The 18,551-nt window shown below is 37.7% G+C and overlaps 1 protein-coding gene across 8 annotated transcripts in view; it reads right to left on the bottom strand.

Annotated features, from left to right (window-relative positions):
• mcf2la (mcf.2 cell line derived transforming sequence-like a) overlaps nt 1–18,551 on the bottom strand; it is a 49,173-nt gene that overhangs the window by 7,871 nt on the left and 22,751 nt on the right. For all 8 annotated transcript variants that reach the window (XM_068309486.1, XM_068309483.1, XM_068309489.1 and 5 more), the window contains 16 exons: nt 17,008–17,091; nt 15,326–15,440; nt 13,061–13,151; nt 7,446–7,559; nt 7,245–7,361; nt 6,972–7,121; nt 6,643–6,767; nt 6,109–6,223; nt 5,906–6,025; nt 5,434–5,625; nt 5,131–5,322; nt 1,206–1,359; nt 1,070–1,122; nt 859–938; nt 396–462; nt 49–164 (listed from right to left, as the gene is read on the bottom strand). In XM_068309486.1, coding sequence (XP_068165587.1) covers nt 49–164; nt 396–462; nt 859–938; nt 1,070–1,122; nt 1,206–1,359; nt 5,131–5,322; nt 5,434–5,625; nt 5,906–6,025; nt 6,109–6,223; nt 6,643–6,767; nt 6,972–7,121; nt 7,245–7,361; nt 7,446–7,559; nt 13,061–13,151; nt 15,326–15,440; nt 17,008–17,091 — 1,885 coding nt within the window. The remainder of the gene's footprint in view (nt 1–48; nt 165–395; nt 463–858; nt 939–1,069; nt 1,123–1,205; nt 1,360–5,130; nt 5,323–5,433; nt 5,626–5,905; nt 6,026–6,108; nt 6,224–6,642; nt 6,768–6,971; nt 7,122–7,244; nt 7,362–7,445; nt 7,560–13,060; nt 13,152–15,325; nt 15,441–17,007; nt 17,092–18,551) is intronic.

Below are 18,551 nucleotides of genomic sequence, written 5' to 3'. Positions count from 1 at the left end.
TGACAGACAATAATTCCCATGTACTTGAAATGCACAAAGGGAGTGTACCTCTTATGAAACTGATAAATTTCAGACATATTTCCAAACAGAACATCCTTTTTGCTCAGCAGGATGCTGGGCATGAGGTGAGTCATGGCAGGATTGTCCATCTCTGCTGCATAACCCTGTAGTTCCATAGAAATGACATCAACAGAGACCATTAACTTTTAATTTCCCAGTCAACCCACCACAGAATAATTGGATTAGGTCCAAAAGCCATGTGATCAGGAATAGAAATAGTAACCCAGAATTGAGAATAAGCTAATGCACTGAATCACTGATCTACCTGATCGGGTGTATAATAAAATATATGTATCTTTATAATTTAGCTAAGAGTGTACTTCAAGAAGACTCACCTCCAACACACACAGTAACTCCTCCACATATGCTCTCTCAGTCTCCAGCAGTTCATTCATAACATGGCTGGAACACAGAAAATACAAAATTTAAACAATTACTATCAAACCAATATTTATTTTACACCCTAGTGAGGACATGGGGAAACTACGGCTCATGGGCCATATATGGCCCTTTAGGCGTTGTAATCCAGCCCCCTAAATTTGTTTAAAATATAAATTTTATATAATAAATGTAGCTGTAAAAATAATTTTTACAATAAGCCTTGCATGTGTACGTTCTTCCATGTAATGGTTTTTACATGTCATTTGGATAAGGAAAAACAAACACTCCATCCATCAGTCTTATTTTTAAATAAGTTTGAATCATCTGAAGCTGTGGATTCTGGAGAACGCTGTAACGCCATTCTGATGTCCAGGACTTGCTGTTCTCCGAACTGAGTGTTGACCCTTGACCTCTTACCGTCTGAGTACTGCTAGGTTTTCCTCTTCTTCCGATAGCGATGCATGCCTGGTGCCACCATTATGTAAGGGAGAGTCCACCTGCACACACACACACACACACACACACACACACACACACACACACACACACACATTCATATTCATTGTATAATTATACTCACCTTCATACCTTTGGTTTCACAACATCACTGCACCTTAAGCGCATTTACCTTTTTACAGATGACATTATCTGCTGAGTATCTTCTCTCTTTTTTCTGCTGATCTGTAGGACGGAGAGAAAACCAACTGAGTCCTGACACACACCCAACTCTTCCATTAAATCATCGTTAATCTATTCATGCTCACTGGGAGAAGAAAGTGGAGACTTCACTTCAGGCCTTGGTGCTACTGGTTGCACTGGTCTGGTCTGCTTGGCAGCAAGCTTCTTCAAGCTGATTCGTCGTTTCTCAAACATCTCCTGGACTGAAGTTTGCTTCTGGAAAACTTTCTCTACTTGCTCCTAATTGAAAGCAAAAAAAGGACCACAGATATTTAATTTTTTTTAAAAAATGGAGCAAGAGTTTAGCCAGGCAGACAAAACTTTTACAATAACTGGCCCATAGATTATTTCTCGTAGAATTCTGTACTGTGCTCACAGTTTTAATTTCCTGGCCTCAATGATGTAATGTTAATAGGACGCTGCTAATAAAGCTGCATATGCATTGGATTCAGGTTATTATATTTATATATATTATATATATATATATATTATATTTATTATAACAGTTTTTATGCTGGTTGCATTATTTCATTTTATTGTATTTATCCACCACACCTCAAGTCCGGTCTGTGAACATATCTGATGTGAAACTGGTCCGTAGCGCAAAAAAGGTTTGGGACTACTTATCTATGAGGTCTAAACTGATAATAAACGTCTGTAACTACGGGTTAATGTTTTTATTGCATTAATAATTACTTACATCTCCCACAAATTTCTTCGTTACTGATGTTAGATGTTTTTCATGAAAAAAAAAATCGATATGCTAAATTAAGTAGATCAGAAATTAATTGCTTCGGGTGAGGCACAGACAAGATGGCAGCTTAGTTGAGCACCTCCCGACTGCACCCCGGTATTCTCGTTTGCGTGCGTCCTCGCGTCTTCGACGCACAACTTTTGGCGGGGACGCACGATCGTCGGACAGCGTGCGTCCCACGGGCGCAAGCTTCAAATGCTTACAATTTTTAAAAAAATTTAAAAAGTCGGTGCTACCTTTTTCTATGATATAATAGTGGGAAAAATGCACGTACATTCAATAAAAAATATTCACAATTTATTCATTCTTCCACTTTAATTTCGAACCCGGAAATCGCCATTATGTCTCACGTCAGACTCACCTGCGGGATTCAGCCCCCGTTAAAATCAACGGCAACACGACGTCCGCTCATTTTGCACGCAGCAGTGAAAGAGCGACGCATTAATGTTAACAATACCACCATGCCTCCGAAAAAACCCCAAAAACAAATGACAATCAGTGCCTTTTTGGACAAATATCAATCATAAATGTATGAAGACAAAGAGACAGATATTTCTCTGGACAGTAACAGTAAGAATGAAGTGGCAGAAGACAAATAAAAACCAACAAAATCCAAGCATTTGTACACAGAGGGACGCAATTGTTTCCATGAGTGAGGCATGTATGCATTGAAAAATCCAATGCCAAGGAGGATAAAGCAATCTTAGTTCTTTCAAAGGTTGTGAAATGGGTGGCTGCTGAAGATATACCCTTCAACAAGTTTAAAACTACCATTGAACTTATGCATGACATTGGTGTACCTGATGTGGATCTCCTTAAACAACAAAACATGCATTATGACTGGTATACGACACAGAAAGCCAACTTTTGGATAGTTTGGCTGAAGTTGCAGAGAAATTTAATAGAAATAATTCAGGCATCTCTGGTATTAAGCATCCTTGCCGACGAATCAACAGACGTAACAAATGTAAAGAGGTTATTTCTCTATGCTCAAATAATTTACTCTGATACAATATTTTTAAAACTTTTTTTTAAGAATAACTACCAGGCTTTAACATTTTGATAAATAATATGTTATTCTTTTTTCTTTTTACTTAATAAACAGGTATGACGTTATTAATAATATTAAAATTAACGGTTTTAGTTTTTATATATAATCCTTGCATATGACTTTTACCGTATATGACCCTTTTGAAAGTTATTGAACTACCCCCTAAATAAGCGAAATATCATCTTTACAGACTCTGTTAAACGGGGGTAACGATGGATACCAGGTTGAAAGGGAAGAGGGGGACTCAGCAGTCAAACAAACAACAAAAATAGTTGGGGGACATTAAGGGGGAAATTTTTAAGACCAACGTAAGACTAAACGAGGAAGAAGAACGAATAACAAAAGTTGAGGAACGGGCTCAAAATAGAGAAACGCTACATAACTTGCTAGACGCGAAGATAACGGATCAGGAGAGCCGACGGGAAAATATACGGATCTATGGGGTTGCCGAGGGAGCTGAAAAGCAGTTCCAATCCATGACTTCATTTGTGGAGAAGTTACTCAGCGACTCCTTCAAGCTTTTTTCCCCTTAAATGTCTGTTGGCCCAGACAGGTGTATTAAATGGGCCCCCTCTTCTGGATTGAGGGAGGGGCTTCCCCTAGAGAGTCTAGGCCCTAGGGTCACAACAAAGACCTCTGAAGTGAAAGTCATACATAATTTTGTTATACTATATGTTTGTTTTTTATTTATGGTTTAGTATTTATTTTTTATGTGAAAAATATGAAACACTGACTCCAGTATTATTGAGAACTTTCAAAAATTCCGGCTTCCTGGAAACATGCCATTATTTCTGTATTGCCAAAGGATGGAAAAGATAAGTTGTAGTGCAGCAATTATTGATCAATTAGTGTGTTGAATATAGACTATAAATTATTTACAACTATACTGTCCAAAAGAATTGAAAACATATTACCAGAACTAATTCATTTTGACCAAACTGGCTTTGTAAGACAAATACAAACACAGGGTAACATTTGGAGAACTTTGTACGTAATAGAACAGATTACCGAACAAGGAATAGAAGTAGCCATAATAGTCTTGACGAAAAGCCGAAAAGGCTTTGAGATTCAGTCAGGGGGTTTTTTTGTATAAAATTTTAGAAAATTTGGTTTTCATAAATCTATTATTGAAGTATTTGAAGCCCTATATGATGAACCCTCTGAAAAAATAAAAAAGGTCACCCATCCAACCATTTACAATTCAAGGACTGGGATGTGATGATATCCAGGTATTTATGGGGAAAAACCCAGGATCAAAACCCAGGATTCCTTACTGGCAGGAAATCCATAAACATACTAACAATATATTTGGAGTCAGTATCACTTTTATCTTTGTTGCAGTTTATATGGGAGAAATTCAACTTGACAGATGGAAAAATAACGATAAAAAGTTGTTCAAATTCTGCTAGCCGGAAGCCAAAAACGTATCACAAGAAACTGGCTGAAACCCCTTGCACCCACTATAGATGAATGGATTGATATTATTTATGAATTTTATGTAATGGAGTGGTTGTCATACTCCCTCAAAGTCCAAAAGGACAGATTTTACAAAATTTGGAGAAAATGGACTCCGTATGAGACTGGACTTCTCCTAAATTATTGAAAAAAGGTCAGGAAAATTGTTTATTGACCTAGGTGTTGTTGAGATTGTTTGGGGTTTTTTCTTAGTTTTATATATATATATATATATCGCAGCTTTCCAAGTTGTTTTTTTTGTAAATACTTCACACTAACACACACAAAGCGTTAAAAAACTTAAAACAGCAACACAAAAATTTAATTGGGAGACCTGCGATTATTTTTATGATAATGTCATTGTCTATATTGTATATGTAATTGAGAATGAAAGTAACAGAATATGACACTGTCATTTGAAAGTGCTCTTTTAAAATAAAATAAAAAATAAATTAATTGCTAATCCTGCTCACTTGTCCTTGCTGATCATTAATTGATTAACAGAGATCATGGCAATAATTTTTTTTACACTAGGGTGTGTTTTGGGGGATCTTGCTTCCTTTATTTTTGGGTGATATAAGTTCTGTCAACCCCATTGAAGTAGCAGCAAAGAATTTTCAGACTTATTATACAACTGGTAAAGTAAAAAAAAATCAAATTGAAGTAAATCATATTTACTTCAACCACAAGCCTCTCCCAATTAAAATAGATAAGAATTTTTAAAAATGTATTGAAATGCTTTCAGACTAACCCTCAGCTGAGGAGTTAGCGTCGCCTCGTACTGGCAGCAGATGGCGCTGCGGTCGGTGAGGGTGTGAAGCGGCGCCGTGTCCAGGTATCGCTCTAGCTCTAGCAGAGCTGCTTCAGCTCCATCCTGAGACTGACAACGGTCCACTGGCTGGCTGGCTAACAGGACTATGCCCTCCTCACACCACCGTGATGCCTGAGAAGAAGGGTTTCATAGAAATAATGGCAGAAGTTACTTGTGAATGTGGATGCCCAGGAAAAACATTTTTCTTATGCAATCCTTCGTGTCTGTAATCCAGTCCTCTACCTTCTCAAGAGCATGGTGCAGTTCCATTGCCCTCAGCAGGAGGTTCTTCTTGCTCCTCAGAGTAGAGCCGATCTCCTCACACACTCCTCTCAGCTCGTTGCACTTGGGCCTGATGGAGTCCTCAGCGTAGTGGGAATTTTCTATCAGCCTGTCGCCTTCGCTGGCCAGGGACAGGGCATTGTCTAATACATCCTATTGAAACATGAGAGTGTACTTCAAGGCACAAAGACAATAGATTCTGATGGTGTGACACAAATGCTGTACAACTGATTTCAGACCCACCAAAAAGCAGTTATCCCATTGTAAAAGGCTGATTTCTCGGTTTAATTTTAATGATTAAATCAATGATTAAATTCAAAAAAATAAACCCTTTTTCATTTTTTCAAAAATGTAGATAATTTCCCTGTAGGGGATCAATAAAGTTGACTTTGTCTTCAGCCATTTTGTGTGTGTGTGTGTGTGTGTCTCTTACACAGGCCTTATCCTCATGGCCACTGAGCTCTTGGAGGACATGTTCAGCATGGGCGGGGCTCACGCTGACCTCAGAGAAGCCACATAACCGCTCTGATGTCACATCAAGTTGGGCGCGCACCTACAAACACACAAATTGCGATATTGGTACACCTTTCAAGTACCACATAAAAAAGTGAGGGGATTTTCCACAGGTCGACTCACTTCACGGAAGTGATGCTCAAAGTGGCGAAGTTGTAAACACTGCTCCAGTTTGGTGAGGTGACGCTCCCAGAAATCATCGAATGCTGTCTCTGTTTCATCCAACTGGCCCAGGAGTCTGAAGGGATGAGGAGACAAGGATTATAGTTGATATCAAGCCTTTATTTAAGCAACTAATTTACCAAAATGCCTGTACATCCACGGGGATGCAGATAAATGTTTGTACACATTCACAACTGTGTCACATGTCCATCATTTTTTTTAAAAAGTTGACCTGTCGTATTGTTAATTTCAAGCTGATGTTCTTTCATTTGAAAGCATTTATTTCCATGTCAATATTATTAAGCACCACATTCATACCACAAAAACTAAGGCTGAAATCTTAAATTGTTATTTGTTTTTCTTTATCTTTCAATTGTTTCATGTCATTTATTCAACAACTGTACAAGAAAATCTGATTTTTAAAGCAAAATTTCTATTCATTTCAGCAAAAAATTATTAATATAAGCGTATGCAAACATTCATCCATCTTTCTACCTCTGTACGGTAGCTAAGTTTTCTATTTCATCGTGGGCCATGCTGTATTCAGGGTCTGTCTGTAGAGGCTCATTGATACAGTCCAGCAAACGTCCCCCTTGAGACAGCGCCACCTGCAGGTCCTCCTGGAAATAGAACAAGATAGATATATACTTTATTAAACACAGAAGAAATATTAATATCCACTACTCAGACATAAATGTAGAAATAATTATCAATTACTTTAATTATAATTAACACCGAAAACATGATGATACCTACAATTTCTTTCAGCTGAGAAAAATCTGGGTGACAAGAAGATTGATGGGTAGAAAAAAAGAAAATCTGACCTTCATTTTATCCTTTTTCAGAGTGTGTGTGTGCAGAAGTTTGGTGGTGGCCTCGGTATCATTAGGTAATTCTGTCTCAGCGAGCTCAGTGCCAAAAGCCTGCAGGGTCTGAGCTGTGGTCTTCACCATGAGGGCGAATGCTTCTATTGCCTGCGAATGAGGACAAATTTCACCCCACAGCATTCCAACATAAGAATAATTAAAAACTGGCCAACATCGGCAAATGATGCTTCAAAATGTGAAAGTGTGTAATCCATAAACTTGTGTGCATACAGTGCGGTGGGAGATCCAGCTGTCATGGCAGTACTCCTGCGTGCCGCCCAGCTCTGTTGTCAGTTGTCCTGGGTCGATGTAGGTGTGGAGCTCAGTTACCGAACTCAGCATCACCACCTAAAAAACAAAGCAACCAATAAAAGACAGAAAAAAAAAAAAAAGAAAAAAACAACAAATGTAGAGCTCAGGTCGTACTGTCACCTTCATTTTGAACTCATCCTTGTTGAACTTGAACAGGAAGTCTGACAGAGTCCGCTGGAGGAAAGTAGTGGGACGCAACACCAGAACCAAGTGTAAGTTCCCTGGAAATGAACCCTGAAAGGGAAACAAGGGCAGACATTCTCAGATTTCAGTGATTAAACCTTGACCTGAAGTTTTCAGCAGTTTAATTCAGAAAAATAAAATAGGTTAATGTGCTGGGCCCTACAAACAGCTCAGAAAAACTGGACGACATTACCTTAAACTTAAACGCAACACATTACTGCAAGGAACCATGTTCAAAGAGGACGTGTCTTGATCTCCCATATTAGGGAATTTGTAAGACAGCCTTCTTAGTCTACCTGTTCCAATAAGTCTCCAATAAAACTCCCAAGTTGATGCAAAACGATGATGCACAATCAGAACTAGAGATCATGTCTTTTTTTTACATTAGCTTCTTACACTGGATCCCTGTAAAATCAAGAATAGAGCTTAACGTCCTTCAACTCACATATGAAGTCATACCTTAAAGAGCTTAAAATACCCTGTCATTCATCCAGAATCATCATCATCATAAACACCAAGGTAGAACTGTCCTATTTTTAATTTGACACCTAATGGCTACACAGAGACGAATCACGCTGTATTTTACCGTCACATATTTTACACATATTCAATAAAATAAAGAGTAAAATGCAGAGGAGGCTAAATACAAGTGATTTACAATATTTATGCATATATACAATTTAAAACTAATAATCTGCATCTTGCAAAGAAATTCATTTATCATCCATTTATCTCACAACTGACCTGATTAGGACACTGTGACAATACTTGCTCGCTTCGTCCTAATCCCAAACGACAGTGACATCGTAATCCTAAATCAACCATGACAAGACTTCTTGAATTCAAAACACACTTCATCATCTACATTTCTTCATAATTGTTCGGCTTTCCAAATAAACTATAAAGGTAAAACAGCCCTCGATAGTTAGGATAAAAATTGTTTCTGTCCCTCCATGTCCACATTAGCGGGTTAGTATCACAGGACTGGCTTTACACAGTGTCCCAGCCCAAGAGGCCACTCAGCTAAAAGGGCTGTATCGGTTATGACTTCCGTTAAAATCCTGGGTGGATTACTTCGCCCTGTTAGGCATAAATCAATGTAGGATGATGTAGACACACACGCACACACACACACACACACAGCCAGAGGCATGCTCAGATATGGGAGATGAACTCATAAAATCTTTAGAGCTGCTATAAATAAAGTCTGGAGAAAAAACGGCGGTGAGTCAAGAAGGATGTGAATCTTTCTTGTTTAGATGATGTCACAGTAATCAGACATTTTCATTCTGGCTCACATATCACAGCATTCCCAGGCTTCTAATCTTTTATGGCTTCATTTTAGCGGTGTCTTCAATAGTGTGCTGGTAGTCCTCAACATACAAACACAATTGGTTCAGAGAGGTTGTTCGTAGGCTGAATTGTATGTACGTAAATGTCATTACTACTCTAAATACAAAAGTACTATTTGCTGAGACTTACCAGAAATAATTACAGGACATAAAAACAACAAAAGAAAATAAAGGAATAGGTCCTTTAGAGTCAAGTCGTTCCTGATTTACACGGCGGTTTTCGGAATATACACAGAAAAATAAAATTCAAGTTCACGTAATTTCACTGAACTTAATGTCTGCCCGCCACAAATATTGGACTGGGCGGGGGTTGTGACAGAAAGCGGAACTGCAGGACAATAGTAGGATACAGTGGCACAAGTTTGTTCAGTAAGTTGAATGTTTATATGTTGAAGATTTCCTTTTGAAAGTAATTGAAATTAAAAAGGAAGTTGTACATCTCTTGTTTTCTTAAGATACTTCATCATGCCTGTGGCAATAATTTAAATTCCTGTTTTAATTTTTTTTTAACCTGGGCCATGCATGCAGGAGGAATGGATGCACACACATCTGAGATTCTCCCTCTGTTTTCTTTTTTTTAATCGAACCAAACCGGACAGACATGATGCCTGTGCGATGTTGTCATGGAAACCCTCCTCTATGAAAAATGCATGGAAAATATAAGACTGAGAGTCACTGCATGACAGAATGCAACAGAGGAATGAAGGAGAGAAAGCGTGTGTATGTGTGTGTGTATCAATTATAATTCAGTCAAGATCCATGGCTGCATTCTTGTATATATCGCCTTAAACTTCTTCTATTTAACTTGGACCAATAAAAGCATTAAAAACACAGGAAGCTGTAAGAGTGATAGGAATCTATTTAATTCAATAAACCCTGAGAGGTCTTGCTTGAATTTGTATCTCCACATTAACATGATAATACACAATCTGCTCAGTGCATCCCCTGACAGCCAAACACAGACTTGCTAATTAGCATACACACCCCTGGACACACACGTATACATTGCACACCCATACACACTTCAGATAAATAAATGATAAGGATTAGAATATCATTTGCTGTTGACCTGGCTGATTTATATTCATCAAGTGAGGACGCAGGGAGGATCTCCACTTCAGCCATGTCCTCTAATGACATCCACACAGGTCTCTTGGGAGTTGGATAGCCATCATATGAAAGCACCTCCCTCCATATGCTGCATTCCCCGCTGTCTCCATCACTGCTTTTTGGACATACAAGGAGTCCCAATTAGGAGAAAGAGATTCAAGTGGAGCTTGACAAAAGCTTCCTGTACTGTATCGCCTTTGTCGTTGGCTGCATTAAATTCTTGTTTGCAGTGTGAGTCCCCATCCTGCAGCCATGTTCCTCTGCGCTTGAATGGCTGCATTTTTATTACCTTAAGCCACAAAGGGCTGTTGCAGAGAAGAAAGTGTCCCATCATCATTAGACTGAATACTGTTTATCCCAATTAAATGTAGTTGGCTCTATAGTACAATCATGGAGCAAACAAGTTGATTATTGATGTTATTGATACATTAATGAACCAGAATTTCTAGATTTTTTACTAGCATGTCTTAGGTTGCAGGAAACTGTTGCTTTGAGTGCTGGTTCTTTGATGCTAATAAAAGGTTATATCTTAAAGCAATTGGTGTTATATCCCAAAGCAGCTGGTGTTCAAAAAAAAAAAATCAATATGTAAGTGTATAAATAGCCTGAATGGTCCATTACTTTATTTTGATTTTTCTGTGCAGATTAAATTATAGGCTTAACACACTTGAGTTCAGCAGCCCCAGAAAAAGCTCTATTTGGAATTGCTGCACATTTTCTGCAGAAATGGTTGTATCTATTGCCATGAGAGTTCATATGTCAATTATGGATAATCGTTCAATTAACATGGTGACATGAGAGCATCTGTGCATGTGCTGAATGCTGAGGTTGTAAATGCAAACTCATGGCGCTTTTTTTTTTTCTTTGCAGGAGCAAACCAGCAAATGGCAGCGGGTGACCTTGAACGGCATTGATGAGCAGAGCGTCTCACAGGAAGATGAGTAACTACACTCCTGTGACACCATGTGTCATTGGCTAGTTGACAAAGCAAGCACGTTCAAGAAGGACATCACACGTAAGGGAGTGGGGAGTAAAAGTAGAAATAATATTGAAGAATCTTTTGATTGACTGGATAAAAAAAGTGTGGATTTAAAGAAGCTCTTTTTCTGAATATGATGAAATTATATTGTAGGACCTTCTCTTTGGCTCTCATGCACGCATCACATTCCCATTTATATTGATGGAACTTGCTTTAATTTTCTAATGCATACCTAGTTCAGAATCCTATTCATTTACATTACAACTGTAATTATTTTAAGACATTAAAAGACAGAGTCTAAACAAGATTATTAGCCTTCAACAAGTTACAACAGCCATTGCGTATTTTTCAGGACTAAGAAAAATTACAAATAAACTGTTTGCAATGTAAAAAAAAAAAAAAGAATATTTGACTCTAAATCAAAACTCGGTTCTGTTTTTACCCAATACTTCCAACAACATTGCTGAAAAACTGTCAAGCAGATTTTGTGAAATCCTGCAACTAAGCAAACAGACAAAAGGGAAAAAATATATAAACTTAACTTCGGAAAAGAAATATTCACCTTCTTCTGTAAAGCATATTAGTTGGCTTAGTTTAGCACACTGAGTAGAAATGGGAAAAGGGCTATCCAGGCTCTGACCAAAGGTAACAACAGCATGTACCAACACATCTAAACTCACATAAGAGACTACATTAATTTTGTTTCATTCATTAAATAAACCAAAGTGTCACCAAACCAATAAAATAATCCTAGACACAAGGAGCTATTTTACACGTTTACGCATTACACTTAACATCTCTGGCACGTTTATTAGTGAGTTTTGTATATTTTGTTCAGGCTAAGCTAAGGTAGCCACTTGCTCATCCCAATTTTTATGTTGAACACCAAATAAACCAATGTTGTCCTCTCACTGAAGAGGAATAAAATTCTCCAAAGTTTGAATGATTGTTCAAAAGGGATTAAAAGATAAGTCATTTAGAAAAAACAAAATTAATAATTAATAAAACTGATCACAGTTCAACATCCTATCAGTTACAGACATAGTTAGGTAATGAGGTCTTTCAATCAATATCAGTTTGTCCGCAGATCACTACATTTTTATGCTTCGTACAAACAAAAATGTGACTTTTCACAATTTCATTATTCTTAACTTTTCACCAATTATAAAAAAGACCATTGATTGTTCCCCACTATCAGTAGGGCCAATGGACTGAATTAAGATAACAGACCAGGAATGGTCCATTATTACTAGTGGGAGGGGGGGGTTCTTGATTGTGTAGGTGTTATTGTTCACAGGTTAAACTGAGTAGGTGAAGCTACTGTATAAAGGAGATTCATAATGATTTATTGTCACAGTGGGAATAGCTTCTTAGAAATACCATAGAGAGAATGTTAAGGTTGATGATAATCTGTGTCCAATTAGCATACATTAGCATATATCTGCATATCCTGAACATACTTAGCAGGCTAATTCCGCATCTCAACAAGAACAGATTCACTGTCTTGTTGTCAGAGCTGGTGGAAATTCTTTAAACCTAACTGACCATAAAATTCTCTCGTCTTTTAGTGTGTTTTCACATGAAGGGCCTCAGAGAGCCTCAATCTGTACCTTTAATTCTGAAGTACAGATTGATGCCACACAAAAAATACACAAATCAAAATACAGAATGAGATTGAGGGTTAACAGGAACTGGACTACATCATTCAAACAGGACTGTATCTGCCTACACACACAGTAATGTTCATACAAGACTCCACCACCCACTCCAGTATGACTATTGGCTATTTTTAACTCCTCTCCTGCCATGTTCCAACATCCAGAAAAAAAAAGTGCCACCTAATTGCTGGTACAAGTCCTCCATATACAGTTAATGGACTAAAGTGCTCGCGCACACATAATGTCCATTTTGTTAAATCCAGCAAACACACACCAAAGGCCAAAACATATATTACTCCATGTAGTAATAAACCAAATTATACACACAGATGACACCAGCTACTGCACCCATGTTTAAACAAGCATTAACATGAGAAGAACTGCTACCGTCAGGGGTACTTCATCAGCAAATAACACACACAAACAAGCTGATGCCAACACATGAGGTCTTACAGCGAGACGCAGGAGGGTGGCCCTGACGGCAGCCCATCGGTCCAGTCGTCTGTCGATGACTAGGATGAAACCCACACCCGATGCTGCAGCGCTGCAGGGGAGAAGAAAATACTGTTAACACTGGGAGAACCACTATTCTCCGTGTGTGTTTACATGACATTTTTTAGTTTATCTAAATCAAGTTTTCTTCTCATGCTAATGGAAATAAATGCTGCAAAGGTTTCTAATGCTTTCAGCTTAAAGGCTGCAGGCGTTATGCTGTACATACCTGCATATTCAAATAAATGCTGCAAAGCTCTTCTAATGTGAAGAGCAAAACAATATGCAGAAATGTCTTTTCCACTTGAGTAAACATGAACTACATTTAAAAGTTTGGGTGAAATGTTTCTTTAAAGTCTAAACATCAGGTTAAATGGTTGAGTGACATCAAATTAACCAGAGAACTATAGAATGTGTTGATGGGATGTACAGCTTCCACACCAGGGGTTCTTGTGCAACATTAATGTACCTCTATTTATATCTAGCAGCAATTATCCTAATTACAGAAAATATAATAAGAGAATGAAATGGAATTCTTAGCTGAATTACAAAGTCTTGGTTCATTTTGGTTCAAATCGTTTTCAGTCTGCTGGAGGAAAGGCCGACCTGATTAGAGCATTCAGCTAAAGCTTTTGTGACAAAATTTAACATCTTCAAAAATATACTAAAGGATCAGCAAAAAAACAGAAAAAATATTTGAGAATTAAGAATACAGGAAAAGGTTAAAATCTTAGCACAGCTTGCAGGCATCATTTGTCATCCGTGTTGATTATGAGCGAGACCCTTGTGATAACCATGGCAACCTTGGCTTTGTGTTAATATTTGTGTCTCATGCGTGTGTATGTGAAAAGCCATTCACTCCACAGGCAGGTCCATATGCAACTGCCTCATTAAGCGAATGTGTGTTTGTCTGTGTGTGAATGCAGCAAATTTCCAGCAAGTGTCACACACAGGCAAATAAAACTCACAATATGGATACACACATACACACACATGTGCACACTGTGGGGCTAACATACGAGGACTGCTGAGTTGGTCCATCTGGATGTCAGAATTAGCCAATTTTTTTGCACACAACACACACAGACATGAAAATAAACACACTACCCAGAGAATGCTGCAACAGCAAATCCTCAATCCATCGCTACGGAAGAAAACATTCAAACCACATAAAAGAAGCCAGAATGGGGGAATATCTATATTCCACAACAAAAAAATGCAAAAAAATCCTTAATATCCCAATGTCATCATCAGAAATAATCCATTCCTCCCGATATTTTTCTGATTCTGTTGATGTCACTGCTCAATTCCTACATCTTCTATTTGTAGCCTGCAGATGACGAGAGGTGACCGCTCACATCCTCAGCCAGCATCTCCCTCTTTTCTGTTCTCCCTCCGCTCCTCCACCACCTGCTTCCCAACCTCAGCCAATCACAATCAAGCCCTGTGTCTTGCTGTTCTCCCACAGCCAATCAGAGTACAGTGGAAGCCAACTGTGCGCATAGCTTGTAAGGAGAAAGGGAGGGGACAGAGGATATGAAAGGTGATGAGGAACAAAAATGCAAATGTGTATATATATATATACATATATATATTACGTAGTCATGGCACACACAGATAAAAGCATTTTATATGTGTGTATACACACATATATATAGAAAAAACACAGCCATTACTCTCCTTCTTAATTATGAGGATGTATTCATGTGTGAAATGGCAGGATGGCATTCAGTATTGAAGGACAAGTGAAAGAAAGGTTGCAGAACTGAGAGGGAGGAGGCAGAGCGAGAGGGAGGAGAGTGAACAGGAGGGTGGGCAGAAGCAATGGAGGTGTATTATCAAAAATTCAAACCGGATTTACAGTAATTACCAAAACACAATGTGATCAATTTAATCCCATGTACATACTGAAACATTCCTTTAGGGTTATTTTAGTTTCATTTGACAAATAATTTTCAAATTTAATCTGGATTGGAATGGCATAATATTAAATGTGAAGACTTCGTAACGTATTTATAACGTATGTGTTTTTTATTTTACATTAATGCTTTTCTGTAATCATTTTTTTCTACAACCTCTCTGTCTCCCTCCTTGTAGCAGGCCTTTTGTATTGTACTGACCTCTGCTGGCTATATAAGGTATTGCATCTTAAATAAAGGGGGCCAGAAGTCCTTTTACACATTGTTGTCAGACTGGATGATGTGTGCGAGTCTGCTCGATGCCAACCTGGGAATACTGGTGAGGTAGGCTAGTACGCTTTGGACCTCCTCGTCCTCTAGCTCACTGAAAGCTGGGAATTCTGGGAAGATGATGACAGGACTGCCGTTCATTCCACGGCCCCCTGGAGACAGAGGTAAGGAACAGTCACACAACAAGCCAGTGAATCCCAGAAGCATGAAAAAGATTTCTCCATCTCTTATTGTTTGCTCTGTTTTTACTATTTTTCATTTAAAAAACTCATAAAAACAGAATGCATGCCCTAACCAACTCTATTACTAAACATTAAATTAAAACCCAAGTAATTACCAAATCCTTTTAAGAGAATGTTACAACAAAAACTTTTAATATCCAAGTGATATAACATTCAATGCAAAATACATACGATAATGTTAAACAATTCTTCACATCAAATTACTATTTACATTTAAAAAAAAAACAGGTTTTAATCATCTTAAACCACAACCCCGGTAAACAGGCCCAGGTATGTTCTGCTGTCTGTCAATTGAAGGTCTTGTTTGTTGTATTGTTGTCATTGTGTGCTGTTGATCTGTAATCAGACAGGTATTGTGCTGTAAAAAATATTCACTTATGAGGACAAAATCAAATGGCAATAATGACAGAATAAATGGGGTTATAGATATTTGCCTGTTGGTTGGGGAAAAAAAACCAAGCTTCATAAAAGGCTTACTTGCGATATTTTCTACTTTTCACAAAACAAACCACTGATGGAGAAAATAATCATCACATCAATCCACAATGAAAACAATCATTTGATGTAGTCCTATTGAAAATATTTGAAAATAAGATGTACTTACATTAACATTTGTACCTCATAATAATCCTGCTTTTGTACTCTCATGAGACATAATAATCTAAAGGAGTAAACCTGCTTCTGTGTTCAATATGATTACTTTATATACAGTATAAGCAATTTTCCTGACTAGAGTTAAATACTTAAATTTTGTGAATATAGAGACTTCAGAATCCTTTTCATTTTAACTTGATTTATAAATTCAGGACCCCATAACTAAAGACAACAATGGTCTTTGAAATTAATTTGGGTGCACATTTTCCACAAAAGTCTCACGCACATGAACTCGACCTTCTCTTTCAGTGTTGTGTCAGGTTGCAGACCAAATCACAATGAGGATGAATTATTTACGTGCAGCCATTGGTCAGGCAAGATGAGCATGGTAACCAACAATATATGTTTTCCTTTGTTGCTTTGTGCATTCCAGTGCGAGAGTTTTAAGTGGAAGAATGTAATGCATATAATTTTTAGACATGCGCATAAGACAGGGACAAATATATCACAAGATTCAAAGACAAAACTTTATATAAACTTGAATTGCCTCCTAGAATAATACCAAAACATTGCGTTTCAGTGCTTAACCTTCATCAGATGCTGAAACGTTACAAATTTTCATAATTTTGCAAGTTGGACATTGTGTGGAAAATTGTAACATTTGAATTTTAATCTGTAAATAGAATTTTTTTCTGCAATTTGGATCACATTTTTCGTCCATCAGAGACAAAACCACCTTGATTTTCACACAATTTTGTCACCATTTGGCAAACAGTTAAAATAAATTAACTGTCAAAACTAATACACACGTTTGATCAATACCCAGTCACAAGAAACACACTCTGTTAAAAGAAAGAAACCAAATAAAAGAAACCAAACCAACCTGGCATGATGGCAAACTGTTTCTGCAGTTCAGAGCCAATTTCTGCTGCAAACAGCGGACCATCCTCCCTCTGCACAATGTCATCTGAGGAAGAAGAGACGACAATGCATTAGTCCACACTCAAAACACAGCTGGTACTCACATTGGAATACCCATCTCTTTGCTATGATGGACAGATCAGCTCAGGAGAGGTTCCGAGCAGACTGAGTCAAATGGATCACAGGATGAGCAAGGCTGGGCTTAGTGACGGATTGATTAGCACCAATATTGAACCAATAATCCAGCGTCACCTGGATATTTATATCCAAAGACCAACCTTTTTATTCTACATAAATTAATTCAAAGAAGTTTACAAATTAAAAACTTCCGGTCAAAACACAACCATATCATATTTGTAATTTTAGCACCTCAGGACCCTTCATACTAGTACTACTAGTACATCATGAGATCGCACTCATGCAAAAAAATCATTTGTCTGGTTTAGCTTGTCATTTCATCAGAGCCTGACAATGACAAACAACAATGACAAACAAAGAACCCAATCAAAGTTATTGACACAAAGATAGATGAATAAAACACGCATCCGATGAAACGTCAATGTAACTGAAGATTAAGGCAGTGAGTTTCACAAATATTCAAATATCTCAACCCAAAACACAACAAAAACTACAATTTTTACAATTATAAAAACTATACTACTGACAGGAGATAAACTAAAAATGTGGATTTGGTGTTCGTTGTGGTTGAACTGGATTACAGTGAATTAATTCATTCCTCAAAGACATGCAAACAGAGAAAAAGCCCCCTCCTCCCACCCTTTTTTGTTGCCATGTGTGACGTATGCATGCCAAGCATAAAAAAAAGACAATTGTGTTAATTGTGTATGGCCATATGTGCATCTGTGAATGAATACTGTGAATGGCACATAGACTGCTGTGAGAAGAGCAGTATGGTAGGGCTGGCAGCGAGACGCATTCATTATCACCGAAGTGCAAACTCAGCAAACTGTTCAAGTTCGAGCAAAGAGCCAGTTCAGCTCAAACCACTGATTATAGAGTTCCAGCTTGGAGCTTAACAAAATTTGTTTCGATCTTGGAAATAAAAAAAAAATTTTTAAAAAAAGGTTGTCTGAATAAACAGACTTCAACAAGAACCAAGTCAAAGCCAACATATCCAGGACATGTGCTCTGATTGGTCAAAGGACTGGCTCACCCAATCACACAGCTTCTGGGAGTGTTTCTCAGATACTTCCTGAATTGACTGCAGACATCAGGAGCCAAGCTGCTTGTCTTTAGATTTGAAATTGCAAGGACCAATCATGATAAGAATTTGAAAAAAGTAAAGACACTGCTTTTAACGAAGCTTTTACATCTACCGTTTAGTGATCCTCAAAGCAACCCTCATTTTGTGTAATTTTTCCATATATTAAATTTTTTTTTATTATTTTCTTGGACAAAGAAAGTATGTGGGTTTGGTAAAGTATTACCTCAGCCTGGCAGTTTGTGTTAAATTGTGTTTGTATTTGAAAAATTAATAATAAAAAT

The sequence above is a fragment of the Antennarius striatus genome, chromosome 24 (assembly GCF_040054535.1).
Source record: "Antennarius striatus isolate MH-2024 chromosome 24, ASM4005453v1, whole genome shotgun sequence".
In the NCBI taxonomy this organism is placed as follows: domain Eukaryota; kingdom Metazoa; phylum Chordata; class Actinopteri; order Lophiiformes; family Antennariidae; genus Antennarius; species Antennarius striatus.
This window is presented reverse-complemented; position numbering and strand designations above follow the sequence as displayed.